We start from the raw sequence: 20835 nt of genomic DNA on the forward strand, positions 1-20835 counted from the left end.
ATCAGGACTTACAAGTTGAGTTATCATTCTTATCATCGTCATCTGTGTCGAACCACACTGAAACATGAATGAGATGTTAAATTTCAACTCACACCTCCATAAAAGTTTTTTTAAATGGAATGTGTGTAAGTTTTTCCTATGTAGATTTATTGTGGATCTCCCCTTCTAGTGAATCTCCCCTCTGTTTCATCCCAACCCACTGCTAATGCAACACGTCTATGAATAAGACCGCATTAAGAGAGCATCCATCTCCTAATGTTTTTCTTCCTCCTTTCATCCGTCTTTCAAAAAGTGCCGGTCTGTTCTCTGTCAGCAAGCCTGCAGATGCTAGCTGCTGCTGGGGGTGGTGGTGCTGGGAGAGGGGGCGTTGGTGGTGCATCTGGACTCCCAGAGGAAGTCATATGAGAAGGAGAAGGCACGGAGTGGCAGGAAGGAAGAGGAAGAGGTTTACCAGCCGGGCTTGAGAGCATCTCATTCTGCTAAAAGAAACAACAAACAACAGTCGTGTCCATTGAGTTTGTTTCCTAGAGTGCTACTGAGTACACGTTCACATCGTTTTCCGATGCCTTATCGACTCTCGATGTTGGCCCGATCTATTTAATGTGGTTGGGAACTTCCCAACTTCAACCCACTTTACACACAGTTGTACCACAACATTGAAAAAGTGTTCAGTAAGATTGCAAGGTTGTTGATCTTTCATTTGATCCTAATGTGTGCATTAGGATAATGTGGAATGGATTTGATCTTAATGTCTTTCATAAAATTCCTGTAACTCATCATGGTTACAAGGCATATAGAAACGAATACATCAACAGCATCACAATCGTGCATATAATGACATGTTTAAACAGGACCCTGGAATGCCATATTAGTCATTCTCGCCAAGTTACTTCCCTTTGTTAGGGATAGGTCACCAATCTTTTTGGCTGTTTAAGACAATGAGGTCAGCAGACGTTTACGTTGCCATACTCTATTTGGGGGGGGGGGACGGACGATGATGATCACCGCTGTCACTGATGAAGGATTGCAGCTGCACTTTGCAATGCGCCAGGGGTAATTGGCAAAGCCAGACTCTGTTTCAGCACGATCTGGCCCCAACCAAGCCCTATCTGACTCAGAGAGGAGAACATCGTGTCCCTGGCGACCTGAAAGCAAACAACCACCTCTAACCCGTGTCTGAGGTCTTCTCGGTCAAAGCTGTGAATAATTTGGTAAGTGTCTCAGGGCTTGACACCGCTTGTCAGGCCCTGCACTGCCACGCACGCACCTCGAATCTGTGATCCGATCCGTCCCGTTCGGTGGAATCATACTCAGTGGAGGGATTCTAGATTTTTTTTTTTATTATTGATCATTTTGTGGGCCACCTAACACATAGGTCCCAGAACATTTAGAACATTGCTTTTTTTCCGTCAGACTTGGTCTCTCGTTAGTTCACGTTAACTAAGCATCGGGTGACTGTCAACTCTCGTCAGAGGGGCCGTTCTGAGGTGGGGCCGCTGTCCTACCGTGTAACGCTGTACGAGTGTGCGTACATAATCCGCTGGTGTAGAGTGGACAACTTGGTGAATAATGAAAGCTGAGGCCATCCGCTTTCTTTGTTTTTCCTTCTCGTCTTTTGTGAGATAGCGGAGTCCTTTTGGCTGTGCCGCAATGGTGGGTTCTGGGGGTCCAGATGGCGTATTTAGCCGGGCTTTCGCTACACGCTGGCATTAGAGGGGAGTTGGAGAGGGAGGGAGGGAGGGGGCGGTGGAAGAGGCCTGGAGAGGCCTGTGTGGGGCTTTGCTGCATGTATCCCCAAGCACAGGACAACACCAAAGCACACAGGTTTTTTTGGGGTTCTCCGCAGTGCCTGATGAAATGCAAGGAGATTAAAGCCAAGCTGTGCGGGCCCGCCGAAGAAAAGGATCCCTTTTTAGTCATCGAAAAGCCCCTCATATATGTCAGCCGCGTTTGGGTGGTGTGTTGCTAGGGTTGGCTTCATCATTATCATATTTTTACATTGCCAAAGGCAATACTTTGATTGCTGTGGTTTTCATAATTTTACAGTGGATTCCATGCAAAAATATAAGAGTTGAAATACTCTTCAACCTTCTAGAAACCCGGTCCCAACTATTCGTTCAATGAGAATTGGCAGAATGGTTCGAAAGTGAGTGTGAATAATCTGTTTTCCACTGGAACAGGTCGTAACAAGGCTAATTCATTCCAGAGAACCAAAGCACTTGTTGATATCACCACACCGACACCAGCCAGTCCGCTGATCCATGCCGCTCTGACACCTCTGCCACGCACAGCAGTTACAGTTACTATGGTGATTTGAGGACATTTCTACACATTCTCTATTTCTCTTTTTTTGAAATTCGCCGCGACACCTGGCGTTTTTCTCTTTTTAGCCCAACCGATTCACCTAACAATAATTCTATGTGCAGTAAAAGTATTTTAAGCTCAAACATCACTTTCACTTGTATGTATTATATGTTGGACTCCTCACTGGTAGCGTCGTTCCTCTTTTGCGTGCACATTAGGTCCAAGATCTAAGGATTATGACGCCAGGTCAGATTGAAGAAGTAGCCCTTTGTATACCTACACACACAACATCATACAGTTGTGTGATTTAAATTGTGCATGGCTTTAAATGCTATGAAACCAAAGATCAGACCTGTATACAATATACAATTGCGCTCAACCATCGGCTTTATACTGAAAGCACCGTAACTTCCCCAAACAAAGTACTGCGTGTTTGACCCCAAAATGTGTCAACACTCTGGTGTCATTTGCTTCAGAGATATCTGCAAGTCTGCGCTGCATGTTCCCATGATTCTGCATGTAACAGCCTTTTCTCGGGTATGTATTGGAATGTATCCCACGCTCGGATCGCTGACATCTCGATCCTCTGTTGACGACAATCTGACAGCAATTATGGGCCACGAGACTGCCTCTACACACAGCCCCGTGCTCCACAAAGAGACTCACACAGACAGGGTAGACCTTGGCTTTTACCTGCTCTGGGTCTAATGCCCTTCAATCGTTTAGTTCTGATCCCCCACCGTTTACTCCCCTCGCTACAAATTGTCCTCTTTCCCTGAGGGCCGCTCCTTTCCAGAGTCCTAGGGCTCAGCTCAGGCTCCCTTCATCAGACACTTCATCAAACCGTAATGGCTCCCTCTACACGTCCGTCCTCGCCATCCCAAGCATTTCCGGGCGACAGAGCCTCTCTCTGGAGCCCTGCACTGTCAGGGAATCACAGAGGCGCTCGGCATTTGAGTCTACACTCTGTGGCCATGGACGGCCTCTACTCCGGTGCTCTGTGGTTCACAATCGGCCTCAGATGCGTGCAGTCCGACCTTCTGGTGTGAATTTGTAGTTGCGGTTGCTGCCGCTGCTGCCACACTCAGGTTCACTCCCACACAAAATGCTTACATAAAAACAAAAAGATACGGCACTTTGCTTGGACTTTGTTGTGCGATTGATAGACTGCATGCTCGTGGATCACAGCAGGCAATGTCTTCAAAGTCCCTGTGAAATGTGTGTGTACCGTTTTCTAAAACAGGAAATTGGGACAGAGCCCCATGGCTCTGTCCCAAGGGGATTGACTAATTTCAAGTAAATTCAAATGAGTTGTGCACACAACCAGTCCTGTTCATTCAATACATGCTCATGATGTACCAGGATAAATGCATTCTGTATGCAGACAAGTCATTTGAAAGTGCAATCAATGGGTATATAAATTGCAGCTCAATACCACTATAGGCACCCACAGTATTGGCTATTAATTGCTTAGAAAATAGATAATTATCTAATCTTCACATTTCTTTCTCCTTCCCTCGCAACACAGTTTCAACAGGAAACGAAAATACCACATTGTGTTCATATGACACCATTCAACAAGGAACTGTATCTTTGTTGTCATGCCAACGCTTTGAACGTTATGCTCTGGTACTGTAAATCAATCTACAGGTCGTTAGCGTGAAACTGTCTTTGCAAAAGGTGTGGTGACGGGTTGGGATGATGATGATTCGGTAGCAGATATTATAGCACCTCGACTCGCCCCCTCCTGCTGCGTTAGTCTGTTTATGGCTTGAAATAAACAATGAACGACCACTAAATGCAGTCTAGGCTTTACATTGGGCTGCCTTTCCTTCTAAAGGGGCTCATTTGAGTATGGACTGGCAGGTGGAGCCCTGCCTCTGATAACGCACTGTGATTACATCACTTGGCACTCATCAGTAGAGATCAACTTCGTCCAGCACACTGGGTGGTGCTGCTGACCTCGCTGTTGTTTTGTCAGTGCTGGGTTGCTCTCTTTCCCCCCCCCCATTAATGATAGAGAAGTTGAGGTTGTTTGCCGTATATTTTTATTTGTACAGGGCATCATCTTCACATTATAAGGATCGGTGACGTGTGACTTTAAGCAGACCACATTTAGCACCCCATCTGTTCGACACAGATGAATCATTGAACCTTTCATAGCACCTTTTCTTTTTTAAACACAGCAAATGTACGCTGAACCTAATTTAGTTTATATTATGAGGTAGTAACTTAAAAGATGATGTAATTCATTGTATGTTATTGTTTCATTATCTGACAAAATACACTCTATGGGGACCGGTCCTGCTCTTGTATGTTTCCCCTCCGGCATGTGGACTCAGAGCTGTGCTACCATGTCTGTTGTGGGTCAACTGTCTCTGTCCCTCTCTGGGGTAGTTGTCTAGTCATCCTTCTGGAGCCACTCCTTGCGCTCTCTCTCTGCTGTGTGGAAACAGCTGAGTCTCTCTCTCTCTCTCTCTCTCTCTCTCTCTCTCTCTCTCTCTCTCTCTCTCTCTCTCTCTCTCTCTCTCTCTCTCTCTCTCTCTCTCTCTCTCTCTCTCTCTCTCTCTCTCTCTCTCTCTCTCTCTCTCTCTCTCTCTCTCTCTCTCTCTCTCTCTCTCTCTCTCTCTCTCTCTCTCTCTCTCTCTCTCTCTCCTCTTTGTACCCCCTTACTGGTATCACAAGCCTGTTATTCATTTGCTGTAGCCCTTTTAACCCACGCCGCTTCTCTCACTGCACCTCCCTTCCTTAGAACATGATATGCATGGCATTGTGTCGGCGTGCCTTTTGTGAGCATGTGTAACTGTGCGCACAGTTTCATAGTTCACACAAACGCTGAGTTTCTCCCTCTCTCACTCACACACACATAGAGACACGGGCTTTCTAGCGGGCTGACATGAAGCTACGCACCGACTTCTGAACAGCACAGTAGCGGTAAACAGAGTAGTCCTACAGACGGCCTATGAGGACTCCTGCAGGGTAGTAATCGGCTTGACTTGGTCTAATCTCCAAATGATCTGCAGCAGGGAAAGGGGTGGAGCTTGAAAGTGTCCGGCAGGTCTCATCGCTGCCTCTGCCGTCTACTGAAGAGCAGTATCTGCCTGGTTTGTTTTCACTCCTATCTCGTCCTCCCATCCGGCTTTCAGGTCGGGGACGGTGGACAAAGCAGGGCTTGTTTTCCCCATCTCTCTTTCTCTGTCTCTCTGAATCTTTTCAGGTTGTCTCTCTCTTTCTTGATCTGCCCTTTGATCATCGTCACAGAAACGTTTACACAAACAAACCATAAGAACTGAGGATGGATGAAGAATTGGCAAAGAGGGAAATCTGTAATCATCGCTCGCCTTGACAGATTTTTATTAGACACCTTTACTGCAGCACATGTTAATGTGTAACTAGTCCGTCAATGTGCAATGACAGCCTTCCCTGTCTGTGTCTATAAGGTGTTGCCTGCGCAACCTTCTTGCACATCGCCCTGGTGATCGGGGACCGTAGCTGTCAAGCCTCTCAGAACTCCCCCAAGGAATTGGGCTCAAAGTGAGCTGAAATGCAATGGGTGCCCACAGGTCAGAGTAGCAACTGGGAGCGTCGTTGCCAAGACTCCTGCACCGACTCTCTGTGACTCCCTGCTTTGAGCAGTGGATGACATCCCTATTTTACCAACTTATACCCTTTTAAGAAGGAAATATGACTATTTATTTTGAGCTGCATATTGTTATTGAAAGAATAGATGAATATAAAAAACAATATGAGGTGGGTTCCTCAATATCTTTAACTAAAATGGTAAATGATGTAGAGGTATGCCATTGCTATCCGAGCACAACAACGTTCACAGTGATGTAGTCATGGTTTAAATGGACCCAAATCTAATCGGATTACCTGGAGTGACGGATTGTGCTGCTGCAGTAGTTATTGAGGTAGAAGCTGATTATCACTGAAAAACGAACTACACCCTTTATGCTTCCTTCAGCAGGGGAAACTGGTTTATTGGGACTGACCTGAGCCAGCCTGCTATCCATTGGGTTGTTTGAGCTTGTAATAGGATTTACTGGTGGCGCAACACACACAACTTCTACCAGTAAAGGATGGGCTTATCCCTGTGTGTGCCTACTTACCATTCTCTGCTCCGCTCACACCCTGGGATATTATTACACACGGTCAGTTACACAAGCCAGAATCTGGCACTGATTTTACATACGCTATTGTTTCCGCGTTATTGGATGGAGCTGGAGCTGGATGTGTGTGTGTGTGTGTGTGTGTGTGTGTGTGTGTGTGTGTGTGTGTGTGTGTGTGTGTGTGTGTGTGTGTGTGTTTGCAATGTCTTGTGTGAAGGGGGTTGTGGCTGTAGGCCTTGGTCCAAAAGAGCTTTCTTCTTCACTGCAGAGTCTCCCAGGAGCTGGGGTCAGGGGGTCAACGGTAACGCTGGTTGCCCTGGAGCTCATCCCACTGGGGACGGACACACACACACACACACACACACACACACACACACACACACACACACACACACACACACACACACACACACACACACACACACACACACACACACAGATGTGTTAACCCCTGTGGGTATTTATTTACCTCCAAAAGCTTGCATTTAAATGTGGATTTTTAGATCTGCGTTTATTTGACTTCAAGTGATCCAGAAAACAGAAAAATGCAGACCAAGGTGTATAGTTACAATGTGTGTATTTTGCATGCTCTGGGGATACATCCATCTACGTTGAAAGTTAAGTATAGCTTCTAGGCTTTCTTGGCTAATAATATGTTACCTGGATACTGAAGACTTGGAGAATCTGCATCGTTGCCATGGAAACTCTGCAGGAGGTACATCGGGTCAACAGCGAAACTGACAATCACGTTACTAGTACGGCTTCGGGCTAACTTCTTTGTCTAAGTGTGTGCCTACCCGTGTGTGTTTAAGGCAATACGTTTACTAGTTTTCCTTGTTTGTTGGAACCTTGTCATTGGATCCACTTTGGTTCCGTTAAGGGCCCCCCTGAGCTACACTTAACTTAACTTAACGCTCTCCTTTACGCAATTTTCATATTTCATACCCACAAACCCCACTCCACTTTTCCAAGTTGGCAGGCAGTCGTCAGCGAATCTCCATCTTGACCCCACCCTCTGTGAAAGGCTTTTCTCCTGGCTACCATCGTCACTAAGTGCATTTTGCAATGCTGTGTGGGCCAATATGATCTCTCGCTAAAGTGCTATTCAAAGGGGTGTGACCTGCAGGTAAATCTCAGCCTTGTCATGTTGTTTTGTAGGACCGGGCCCAGCTCAAGGCTGGCTTGCTGTCCCAACCACACCGGCCACGCCCACTCTGTCCGCTCTAGTGACCGCCGTGTGGATACATGCCCAGTCTCATCTCCCGACCGGAAGTCCCTTCGTCTCTCGTGTCTCTGAAGCTCTCTAACACTCGTGTTTTAAGTTTACTGTTGTTTCCCCAAAGCCAGTACATCACTGAGAGAAGAACAAAATGGTGGCTTTCTGTCTTGTCCTTCTTTCTACAGTACCGGAGGAGGGCTTGTAAATCCGAACACAGTCCTTTAATATGTCCGCGACTGTATTGTTTGTAGGGTGAAGATAGGTGTCCCTTGCCTTGCCAGAGTAGAAAGTAACAAGATTGAAGAATTTTTATTTATCATATTACAAGGTAGTTCTGGGAAATGATATTGAGTTAAGATATTGGCTAAGGGCCGGTGTGTGAGCACAAAAGTACACAATAAAGGCCAGGGCTCCTCGTTCCTCGATCGCTATAGAGCCAGGAGGTGGAGGTGGACGCGGTCTTCATCGGTATTGCATCTTCTCCATCCCCCAATGGACACACACACACACACACACACACACACACACACACACACACACACACACACACACACACACACACACACACACACACACCCCCCGCCTTCCCTCAACCCACCCTCCATTGTTCCGGCCGCCCCCCTCCAGCTATGGGACAATGGAGGGCTCCAGATTGGGGAGAGCACTCCAGCCTTTGTGCTACTGTCCACTATTTCACTGCTCGTATATCTACTGGCACACATGCACATACACAGACACAGAGACAGAAAGAGATACATACACACATACACATCACACGCACACGCACACGCACACGCACACACACACACACTCTTGCGTGAATGTAAACATAAAAATAATAATTTTTTATGTGCAAAAACAACCATTGCTTCTGCTGTACCTGTGGTTTTATGTCTACTTAATACAAACACGTTGTCTGCATGGCAAACTGTGCGGTCTTTAAATTGTTGGTTTGTACGAAGCAGCCGATGATTCTACTGTACGCACATTTGTATTATCTATTGGAACATGCATGCACAAGACGCGTGTGTGTGTGTGTGTGTGTGTGTGTGTGTGTGTGTGTGTGTGTGTGTGTGTGTGTGTGTGTGTGTGTGTGTGTGTGTGTGTGTGTGTGTGTGTGTGTGTGTGTGTGTGTGTGTGTGTGTGTGTGGGGCGGGAATGTTGGCTGGGCACCGTCGGCCCCCTGTATTAAATAGGCCATGTGAAGCCCGCCTGGCATGCAGGCTGATTCAATGGCGTTCATTAAAATGGGGTGCTGTTTTCCGGTCTCCTGGGCCCGAACCTAAACAAAAGCCAACTGCGTGTCGTTTCACTGCACTGAAAGAGATAAGGCCTATGTGGCCGGACGGACATTAACACTACATCATGGTGCCGGTTATTGTTTTGAAGACATTAATCAACCATATCACCCTGAATCCTAGACGTCTTGTTTTGAAGGAGCTGACAATGCATTATCCCCCCTCCTTCCTCCCGGCCTATTTTGTACACCATCAGCATCCAGCAGTCGATCAATAAAAGCCTACCGGGTTGTCTAACGGCGACAAATCCTGTCTGAGCGAAAGGTTACCATTAATGGTGTGCTTTGTGCACTCAAACAGGCCTACGGGTAAATCCTCCATTATCGCATGCCTTGTGTGCTAGGGAGATGGAGAGACACACACGCTCGCACTCACACTCACACTCACACTCGCACTCACACACAAAGGTGTGTTTGTGTGGTCAGGCCAGATATCTCTCTCTCGTGGTGAGGGAGGGAGGGAGGGGGCAGGAGAGATAATTGCAGGGTTTACGTGGGAGGGAGGTGCGGGGGCTGTGCGTAACGCAGAGAGGCTTAAAAAGGTAGCGGTTGTCATTGCTAGGAGGAGGGTTTGAGGGAAGACCAGGCCCGAGGGACCAGAGGCAGGGGAGAAGGAGCGGAGGCTGAACACAAGCCCCTGGAAGACGGGCGAGGCTGGAGGGTGGAGGGTGGGGGAGACTCCAAAAGACAAAGGAAGACGGCACACGCAGATGCAGAAGGTGGATGTCGATGGTGTTTGTTCTGGAGAAAAGTAGGAAGTGGGAAGACAAAGAAGTTGGAGATCAGCCAGGCGAATATCCGAACGCATTTTATTCTGAATATAAAACAAATCCGAAATGGGAAACGCCAAAACCGAGCCTAATGCAGACAGTACCTGCTTTGATGAAACATAAGTACGTAGTCTAAATGCATACAACTTTTAATTTGTGCATATAATGGGTGCATTTCCTGTTCTCTCATTTGTTTTTTTGAGGTCATCAAAAATATATTTCCCTTTTCTGTTGTACTGAACATCCAGGCTCGCGTTTTTTATTACTTGTGACAAAAGGCCCATGAGCTGACCTGAATATCCCTGGAATGGGAAGTGGGAATAAAGGGGGTCTATATTTAGATGGCAGGAGGCCTAGAATCCAGAACGCAGGCAGAAACTGAGCTGAATCTAGCTGACCTCTGCTGTCCTGAATATTCTGTGTATGCCAGCATCTTTTCTGACCATGGCAATGTTCTGGATGTAGTTTGGATTGTTGTTCGCTCTTTGTGGTGGTGTTTATTATGTGTCTACGTTTTTGATTGGAAACCCACTGAGTAGATCCCCAACCCAGAACCTCGATGTGGTTTCAATAGGGTACAGTAGAAATAGGTCATGCATGCATGACGTCATCTGGCCCAAAAAAAGAAATGGGAAAACTTTATGAATGAAGATTAAATTAGCTCTAAAGACCATCAGCGTTAAATGCTAGTGTAGGGAGCGACAGAGAGGAAGAAGTAAGTTACTACTTCTGCCTCAGTTACTGACCCCTGATCACATGACCCTCACGGGTGTGTGTGTGTGTGTGTGTGTGTGTGTGTGTGTGTGTGTGTGTGTGTGTGTGTGTGTGTGTGTGTGTGTGTGTGTGTGTGTGTGTGTGTGTGTGTGTGTGTGTGTGTGTGTGTGTGTGTGTGTGTGTGTGTGCCTGACCATCTTCAAAGTTAAACTAACTGTATGATGATATGTGCAAACAAATAGTGTGTGTGTGTGTTTCAGTGCTTTTTTTTTTTAGCTATTTAGAGCTAATTTAATCTTCATTCATAAAGTTTTCCATTTTCTTTTTTTTTGACCAGATAATGCATGACCTATTTGCATTGTACCCTCTTGAAACCACGTCCAGACTTTGTGTGTAGGATCTACTCAGTGGGTTTCCAATCAAAAAACGGGCACACATCATAAACAACACCACAAACAACAATCCTAACTACATACAGTACACAGCCACGGTCAGGAAAACGGCTTGAATATAGCACCGTCTTGGTCATATGATGCAACCATATGAGTGTGCCGTTTGTTCACTCAAACCAGAGTTTAAAAACTTTAATTTAAACTTTTAATCCCGAAACATAGTTTTTTATTCTCATCAAAAACAAAGTATAATTTCTTGTTCTTTTGGGGTCTGCAGTCGGTTCAAACGCTGTCCAGTGTCTAAAATATTAACGACGTGTGTGTGTGCGTGCTCACAGACTTGTCCAAGAACTGCCTGTGCGAGCTGCCCGAGGAGCTGTGCCACTTCATCTCCCTGGAGACGCTCAGCCTCTACCACAATGGCATGCGCTCGCTCTCCTCCGGCCTGGGGAACCTCCAGGCCCTCACCTACCTCAACCTCAGGTAACCCCCCCTCCCCTGGCCGCACTGTGGTGGGGCACGCCCTGCAGCGTGCGCACACACAGGGACGGCGCCTCGCTCTTCCTCTTATTTGAACTGTCAACATCTCTTACTCCACTCCTAATGGCACCACTCCCCTGGCCCGGCCAGTCATTTTAAGATTAATAATGTAAGCTCTGGTGGCAGACCTGCTCGGATCTGGGTGAACGGGGCGGATTTCAGGTTCTTTCCCCTGCGTTTTTGTTTCGACCAATCGTGTTGAGGGATGTGGGCGTCTTTAAATGGGGTCACGCTGAAAACGCAAACTCATCGGCGCTAGTAGACTTCTCCCGGTAGGAAGATGAGCTAAAACATCCTGTCTGAGATAAAGTGTCTGTGAGGGTTTCAAATGAACACTGTGTAGGCTGGCCGCTGTAGAAATACCGTTATTCAATTCCCTTGTTGAAAGCTTTATCGACTCACACGACTGAGTTTCACTACGGTGGAAATATCCAGCTAATGAAACTGAAACAAGGGTTAACTCTCCCCTTTCAGCTTTTGGTTTCTGGCCCAGTCTCTCTGCCCACCCCCCTCCTCCCTTCCCCTCCCACCAAGTAGCTACAACATAGTCGTCCTGCTGGATCCCCGATCGCCACTCCCCTAAACCTCCCCTCTTTAGAGCACCATTCATAACTGGAGCGTGAACCTGAGCTGTATTAGTATAGTGGTGAGACGGGGATTCAAACTCTGATCAGCAAACAGAAGGTAACCCCTTCAGAGCTTTGGGAGGTGTACATGGCCAGCTGTGGCCGTCCGGACTCTCCGTCTCGCCCACATGACACCAGCCCACACCCGTCGCGCACCGGGAGAAAAATAACACACACACGAAAGGAACCCTCCGACTATGAACCCCCCACCTCGGGTGCTTCTGAGACCCAGCCCATCTGCACCGATTCATTGTGCATGTATCTCTCTCTACAATTACAATAACATCATATTGTGTGTGTGTGTCTCTGTCTGCCTGTCTCCTTTTCTGTCTGTCTCTGTCTCTCTGCTTTTCTGTCTGTCTCTCTCGGTCTCCGTCTCTCTCTCTCTGTCTCTGTCTCTGTCTCTCTCTCTGTCTCTTTCTGTCGCTGTCTCTGTCTGTCTGTCTGTCTGTCTGTCTGTCTGTCTGTCTGTCTGTCTGTCTGTCTGTCTGTCTGTCTCTCTCTCTCTCTGTCTCTGTCTCTCTCGCTGTCTCTGTCTGTCTGTCTGTCTGTCTGTCTGTCTGTCTGTCTGTCTGTCTGTCTGTCTGTGTCTCTCTCTGTCTGTCTGTCTGTCTGTCTGTCTGTCTGTCTGTCTGTCTGTGTCTCTCTCTGTCTGTCTGTCTGTCTGTCTGTCTGTCTGTCTGTCTGTCTGTCTCTGTGTCTCTCTCTGTCTCTGTCTCTCTCCCACAGTCGCAACCTCTTGTCCACCTTGCCCCCGGCGGTGTTCCAGCTCCCCCTGCTACGCGTGCTCATCGTCAGCAACAACAAGCTGTCGTCCCTGCCCGCCTCCATACACACCCTCACGCACCTGCGACAACTGGTATGTCACACCCACTGGGCGCCGTTGCCTCGGGTTACACACACACACAAACACAAGTGTGAACTGTGTATGCCTCGATCAACCGTATCACTGTGCATCCTCCTCTTTCCTGTGAGAGTATCACACTGTGGTGGTGCAGCAGGGAGCTCTGCCACCATGGCACCTCTTCATAGAGTCACAGTTCTCCACCCCTCAGGTCGACTTAAAAGACTTGGGTAGACTTAAAGATGCCGCAGAGAGAGAGAGAGAGAGAAACAGTTTTGAACCAAAACTCTAACCTCTCTGCTCCCTCCCTCCCTTTCCATGTTTCTCTGTCATCGAGAAGTGTTGCATTTCACGTACCTGTGATTGGCGGGTAGGATGGATTCCAGGAACCAATCAAGGAAGAGATGCCCTGAAAGGTCTCAAATTCAAATCGGCTTTTGCAGAGGACGAAGACGCTCATTAGAAACAGTTGGACACTTCGTGGAGAGAAGCTGAGCTTAGAGTTTTCAAATGTTCTGATGAGGTGTTTAGTTTGTGTGTGTGTGTGTGTGTGTGTGCGTGTGTGTGTGTGTGTTCGGTTGCCTTTGGCCTGTTGGCTTGGCTTGTATCGTTGCCTGTAAGAGGATATGCAATCATGTCAAATGATGACTTCCAGTGTCGTCGTGTTTAAGATATCATGATACGGTTGTATAGTCTGCACTTTGTCTTTGATGTGCAGTTCTCCCCGTCTTAGTCTAACGTCACGCATTAAAGCTGCTGTAGGTAAGAATTTAGCGTTTTAAAGAGAGGGAGCAGAAAACTGCCAAAGAAAAACTTTTTTTTTTTAAACTAAACAACCAAAGAAACGTCCACTCCCTCGCCGCTCCCTTCCTCTCCATCTTTCTCCACCTGCACTCCACAGATATGTGATTGACAGGCAAGATGGCTTTCCCAAACCAATTAGGGAGGAGATGCATGTCAGAAACGAGCCGGGAGTTAAATCTGCCGGCTCGTTTGTCCTCCTGGGTGAGCTCTAAGGACTGCTGTGGTTTGCTCCTGCCAGGACGCCAGCTGCAACGACCTGCAGGCCCTACCTGCAGAGCTTGGCCAGTTGGACAGCCTGAGAGACCTGAGCCTGAGGAGGAACCAGCTCACCTCTCTGCCTGAAGGTACGGCTGCTGCCACTTGACCTCTGAGCCCGCACACACGCACGCACACACACACACACACACACACACACTAACACACACACACTAACACACACACACTAACGCTAGGCCTGCAGCGGATTCGAATTGTATCCGAATCCGTTCGGTTCGTTTACCACAGTTCGGATCATTCTGGAGATCCGCGGATTTCGGTTTCATGAAGGCATTGCCTTATGTAGCGTATTTTGCCTACTGTAGCCTACGTCCGATACAAAGGGTGTTTAGGACCCAGCGGAATGCATTCTCTCCAGTGCTGCCCGAGCCAATGAGACTTTTCCCGCCCCTCCCTTCAGCCTGTCAGCGTTCAAAACAAACTGAGCTTTAAACGATTCCTAAATTTAAAGAAAGTAATTGATACAATTATATTCTAAATATACGGGAGATAAATACAAACGGGTGATAAGCGGGATAACAGCCTTCGAGGTCGACCGGTTCGATGGAAATAATGGACATTTAGGGGAACATTTATTGCACAAAAAAGCCTTGCAAGTTGTCTGATTGCAGTCAATTAACACATTGCAAATAGCCTGTGGGTCTCATTCATTTTTGTGTTTCTCCCCCAAACCCTCCGTCAAAAAAAAGTCAGCCTTTTTACTATCACAGACATGATCCTAATCCGAACCGTATCCGAAACCGAGGCCCAAAACGGTTATCTGAACCGAACCGTGGACACACTGATCCGTTTCACCACTAACTAACACACACACACACTAACACACACACACGCACACACACACAGAGAGAAATACACACACAGAGAAACACACACACATAGAAACACACACACACACACACACACACATACCTAGAGAAACACACACACACACACACACACACACACACACACACACACACACACACACACACACACACACACACACACACACACACACACACACATAGCGAAACACACATAGCGAAACACCCAGAAAAACACACGCACATAGAGAAACACACACACAGACACAGATACACCCCTTGTCACCCACCCTCTCATTAGCGGTCGGCTTGTGTTTCCAGCCCCCCTAGCCATTTCTTAAACACCCCAAACAAAGGCGGCTCAAAACACGCGTCCACTAATGGCTGCTCGGCCATTTGTCTCGCAGACGTCAAGATTAGAAGGGTTGTTTACATTTCTCCATAAAGGGGTTTTTACAGCAGCTCTATCCTGATGAAGATAGCAGGATGTCTGAATATGCAACTTCATGAATCACACGCCCCCATTCCCTCACAACGCCTCCAGTTCCCTACCTGTCAAATGATTTGCATGTACTTTGAGCTTGAAAGCTTTACGAGTTAAAAGCGACAACAACCAATGTGTTCGTGGTTGGCCTGAGCGTTTTCAAAACCTAATCCAATTGGGTTTATAATATACCTGTGCGGATGGATCTAGCTGTCGCCACAAACATGTGGCCCATTTCAGATACAGATGCGACACAATGTGCATCACTACAAAAAACGACAACTAAATAGTCAAGAAAATCGAAATCAATGCACGGATTCACATAGATTCAAAAGCATATAATAGGACAGATGCACAACAAAAAGGATTAAGAACACCCAGAAGCTCAAGACGCATCCCAAAGGACCTGATGACACTCTCTGAGGCCTGTCTTACTGACCCATTTTCGTCTAAACCGTGTCCCATCGCAGTACAGTACCATGCACTCTAAATGTCGTTCTTATCATCCATCCATTTTGCATAATGAACCGCGACGGCTTAAGTCTCGACACGACATGACACCCGTCCACCTCTCTCTCCGCCTCCCTCTCCCTCTCCCTCTCCCTCTCCACGTCTGAACTCTCTTGTGGTCTCGCTTTCCTCCAGAGATCTCCGAGCTGCCGCTGGTGCGCCTGGACCTGTCGTGCAACCGCATCTCCCACGTGCCCGTGTGCTACCGCCACCTGCGCCACCTGCAGAGCTTCCTGCTGGACAGCAACCCGCTGCAGCTGCCGCCCGCCCAAGTCTGCTCCAAGGGCAAGTACCACATCTTCAAGTACCTCAACATGGAGGCCTGCCGGAGGAACCAGGAGGAGCTGGAGCGCCACATGAGGCCCACCGGATTCACCAGCTGGTAAGGAGCGCCGTCCCGGCTGTACTCCCAGAATCAGAATCGCTTTTATCCGCCAAATGCATCAATGGAGTCACAGGGCTTTTTGCCCTGGCATCCATCGCTTGACACTGAAGTAGACGGACAGCCGGACAAAAAATGTGCATGGCTCTAGTAAGACATGATATTAAAAAAAGTTTAATAAATAAAGGAATACTAGAATAGTCAAAGTCAGACTCCTGTTGGAAGGAGTCATTGATTTAGGTGAGAATTAGCCTGAGGGAAAAAGCTATTTAGGTGGCGCGCTCCCGTTCCCAGTCCCAGTGAATGGTCCGATACGTAGAGCGAGTCAAGACCGGCTCGAGGAAATAAAGTCAGTCTGCCTCTATTATTATAAGTTTGTTTTAAGTAGGCCCCGGAGCAATTGTCACATTTGAATCACGGTTAGTCTCACCACAAGCCTGTATTTCCAGAAGCGCTGTTCCCGGCGTTCAGCCATGTCTGTGATTGGTCGCGCTCGCATGTCAATCAAGGGCTCTTGCCTTGACAAGTTTTTTTTTACGGTTTTTGACAGTACAGTAAATCAACGCTGTGACCCAAGGCTTTCTGTACGGAAGCGAGCGAGACCAGGCAGGACGGAGGGGGGGGGGGGGGTTGACGTTCTGCTAAACATAACGGCAAACGCGGAGGGCGGGACGTTTGGTGCCCGTGAAGCTTAGTTACAATACTCCCTGATAGATAAACTCCCTTGTAATTTCAACCGCTCGTGTTGTGATAGATCTGGGTTTGGTGGGGGGGGGTGTTTCATCATCGTCACGGTGATTAATTCGATCTTGATCGTCTCTTGCTGTAGTAGCACTGAGCGATGGCGTTATAGACGATGCTACTCTTGAGTTATGGCCCGGCCTTAAGCGGAGAAGGAGGAGGATGAAGTCGGGGCGGGGGGGGGAAACTCAAGCGAGACGGTAGAGGAAACAAGTCTGAAGGAAGAGGAATGATGTGTCTTGAGGGTTTGAATAGGAAGTTCAAAAAGAGTCTTTCTTCTGACGGTTCAGCCGTCCTTACGCAACGTGTGGGAGGAGTGTTGTGTGACACAGATCCGGCCCCGGGTTGATGAAAGATTCTTAGCCCTGACGGGTGATTTGTCCAAAAGCAGAAGTTACTGGAGGACGGTCGGGGGTTCATGGGGAGAGATAGAGGCGTGAGTCAGTGCTCTGTAGTCTACCGAACCGACTAAACCGTGTGTGTGTGTGTGTGTGTGTGTGTGTGTGTGTGTGTGTGTGTGTGTGTGTGTGTGTGTGTGTGTGTGTGTGTGTGTGTGTGTGTGTGTGTGTGTGTGTGTGTGTGTGTGTGTGTGTGTGTGTGTGTGTGTGTGTCCAGCCTCTCGGATCACGAGCTGTTCTCGGGTCAGTTCGGAGGCCTGGATTCCGGCTTCAACAGTGTGGACAGCGGCAGTAAAAGATGGTCCGGGAACGAGGTGGGTTTTGAAAAAAAAAGCATGTGCACACAAGCATGTGTCCTGCTCACGTCTATGGAGGTTGAACCTTTCTCGTCACGCATATAACAAGCCGTACATAATCGCTTCTGCGTCATCCAATGAATGAGTTCAGAGTGAACCTGCTCCGCTTTCCTATCCAATCAGGAGGGGTTTATGACTTGTGAAAATGTGGGATTTACAAATACAATCCAAATACTCTGATAGGCCCTCATGGGTCAGTTTGAAGCAGGCGGTTGACAAATTACAAGAACCGAAGGAAACATACACCAGCAGTCCTAAACATAGGCCTGGAGACAATCACACCACAGGAACATCAGGGCAGAAGGCTGACCTGAAAGCGGTGAACCATGGAGGCTAATGAGGAGTGGGAGGAGGCTTTAAAAGGGTACAACTGCATGGCTCTGTGTCTGTGTGTGTGTGTGTGTGTGTGTGTGTGTGTGTGCGGCCTGGCTTCACTAACCAGCTAACCACCACACGAACACTAACCTCGCTCCTTCACGTCCAGTCGGCGGACGACTTCTCCGAGCGGTCCCTCCGGGTGGCCGAGGTCAGCCGGGACCAGAAGAACCTCGCTGAGGAAGAGGAGGAGGAGGAAGAGGCGGAGGCGCCGTCACGACCGGGGGCCCCGGCGGGTCGACTCCTCGCCCCCCTCCCCCCGGTGAACGGCGAGGCAGAGCAGGTGGACTTCATCGACAGCAGCATGACGGCGGAGGAAGAGGAGGACGAGGACAACCTCCCCACCCCTACTCTCATGTCCGTATCTCTGGTATGTCAACACCCTCCTCCGCACTGGGAGCTCAGACTCTGTCAGACCTTTCCCAAACGCTTCCCTTCATCCCGAAGTCGGTGGGAACTAGAGAGAGCCCAAGTTCAACCGGGACTTTTGGCGTTTACATTTGATGTATATCGTGCTTCCTTGACTGTTTCAACATAGGAGGTAGAGCGGGCTGGCTGGTAACCGCAAGGTTGCTAGTTCGATCCCCGGCACCTCCTAGCTAGGAGTATTGGGGTGTCCCTTAGCAAGACACCTAACCCTAACTGCTCCCGACGAGCTGACTGTCGCCTTGCGTGGCTGACGCCGCTGACGCTGTGTGAATGTGTGCATGAATTGGTGAATGTTAGGTAATATTGTAAAGCGCTTTGGATGAAAGCTTTATATAAAGATGCAGTCCAGTCATCTCTGCCCTATGTATACACGCTAAGTCGGCAAGTCGGCTTTCATTTGTTTCGAGCGCGAGAAATCTCCCTTCTCGCATACGGGAAATCCAGCAAATATTGACAAAGGTTGATATAGTCTGGCATCCTCCAGTATCTACAGTCGGATCCATCTGCCCAAGGCACCATGGTTAATCATTTCCCCGGTTTGGTTCACACCAATACAGAGCCCAGTGGTCCATCGATGACGTGATGCTTTACTCACTGTCTTCAGTGCCAAATTACCACGTGGACGGCTGAGCCCTGGAGCCAACCAGTGGATACCGCCTTAAGAAGTGTTTAATGATTCCCCGTCTGTTCTGTCAACAGATGGAAAAGAAGGAGGCGCTGTCTGCATCCCAAACCCAGGACTCTGCTGCATCATGCAGGTAGGCTGTTTCCTTTTAGGGTTATTTATTTCCTTAGTTTAACGTGTGTGTGTGTGTGTGTGTGTGTGTGTGTGTGTGTGTGTGTGTGTGTGTGTGTGTGTGTGTGTGTGTGTGTGTGTGTGTGTGTGTGTGTGTGTGTGTGTGTGTGTGTGTGCGCGCGCGTGCGTGCGTGCGTGCGTGCGTGCGTAACCAATCCATGATGAATCATCCGTTTGCCCCCTTCTCCGTTGAATCCCTTGTTGTGAAATTGGCAGTTTCTGAAAGTTAATACCAAAAAAAGTTCCACCGGAAGTGGGTGACATCACAATAAGGGTTGCCTAACCCTTGGTTGGGAGGGGAGGCTGTGGTCTACTTTGACAGTTGTGTTCCACCTTACATTTTGGTGTGTGTGTTTTTCATGACCAGCACTGTGTACACTGCAAGACGGTCCATGAATGACACAGAGCTTTTCATCGGTTGTGGGTTATCTTTTTCTTTTCCTCCCTCCGGTTGCACTCAAGGCCTCTCTCTATCACCGTATTTGAAGAGCTGGGAAAAGTCAATACAGTTCGGAACATACAGTGTTACTCATTCACCACCCTTCAAAACTTTCACTACCAGAAAATAGGGAGACTCCTGAGTTAAAAAAACTACCATTCTCCACAGTGCTGAATTGCGTAGATATTCTAGTCATGCAATGTATAACATGGCAGATTAGCATCGCTCAATTATTCTGCAATTTCAACTTCCTGCCTCTTCTGGACAACGGTTGCCAGGCCGGATGTGAAGATGTCCCTTTCCAAATGGGGTCTTCATTTGATGAAGGGAAATGAGATGTTGACAAGAGATGGTTAAAGTCTAGGACTGCGGACCCAACTTTGACTTTTGAGCAGAGATTTTTATATGTGGATATACCAGTTGTTCTAGTCATATCTATATCCCAAGAAGGGTATGTCATTTCACTACATCACTACGTCCAGGATTTATAAAGGGGTGATCACGGTAATAACTCGCCAGCATTTCTAAAGTTTTCATAACGGCGCACATCGGCAAACGCGTACACCGATGCGATAAGACTGCGATGCGCCAAATATCGCCCGATAAAGTCCCCCCCCCCCGATATATATCAGCCGGGCCCTTAACTGATTTTCTCCAAATGCAACGCACCGTAACCCCGCCCCCCGCCTCCTCCCCGTGGCAGGTCCAATCTCCGGGTGGAGTTGGGCCCCGCCTCCTCAGGCCCCTCCTCCCCGTCCAGCCCCACCCTGGAGGAGAAGAGGAGGCCCAACACGCTGCTCATCTGGCAGGAGAGGGAGCGCCAGCAGAGGGAGCGGGAGCGGTCCCGGGACGGCATGTGAGTCCCCTGTCCCCTCGGCCAACCCGGCCCCTGGTCCCCTAAAGGGGGCCTGTTCCTCCGCCAGGTGTGAGTGGGATTAGCCGTAACAAGCCGTTTCGAAAATCTGCCCCATATGACATCACTGGTGGGCGTGTCCACCTAGATGTGTGCTGGATGGATCAGTCTACCAGCCTACCCAGCGGACTGAAGTAAACCTTGCTCATCTATCCGTCATACATCTAGGTGGACACGCCCACCTGTGATGTCATATGGGGCAGACTTTCGAAACGGCTTGTTACGGCTAATCACACTGACACCTGCTGGTAGAATATGTCTCCTATAAGCTTATACTGTATAAGTCGACGCCGTTCGCGACGTTTTCC

At 48.3% G+C, this 20835-nt stretch overlaps 1 protein-coding gene across 4 annotated transcripts in view; it reads left to right on the top strand.

Annotated features, from left to right (window-relative positions):
• The window catches only part of lrch4 (leucine-rich repeats and calponin homology (CH) domain containing 4), a 310321-nt gene that overhangs the window by 6049 nt on the left and 283437 nt on the right, over positions 1-20835 (top strand). For 3 of the 4 annotated variants that reach the window (XM_030337835.1, XM_030337837.1, XM_030337836.1), the window contains exons 2-9: positions 11147-11291; positions 12704-12833; positions 13861-13966; positions 15834-16080; positions 17437-17533; positions 18060-18320; positions 19079-19137; positions 20318-20470. In XM_030337835.1, the coding sequence (XP_030193695.1) occupies positions 11147-11291; positions 12704-12833; positions 13861-13966; positions 15834-16080; positions 17437-17533; positions 18060-18320; positions 19079-19137; positions 20318-20470 (1198 nt within the window). The remainder of the gene's footprint in view (positions 1-11146; positions 11292-12703; positions 12834-13860; positions 13967-15833; positions 16081-17436; positions 17534-18059; positions 18321-19078; positions 19138-20317; positions 20471-20835) is intronic. The other variant, XM_030337838.1, reaches the window with a different exon arrangement.

This window comes from Gadus morhua, chromosome 17 (assembly GCF_902167405.1).
Source record: "Gadus morhua chromosome 17, gadMor3.0, whole genome shotgun sequence".
Taxonomy (NCBI): Eukaryota; Metazoa; Chordata; class Actinopteri; order Gadiformes; family Gadidae; genus Gadus; species Gadus morhua.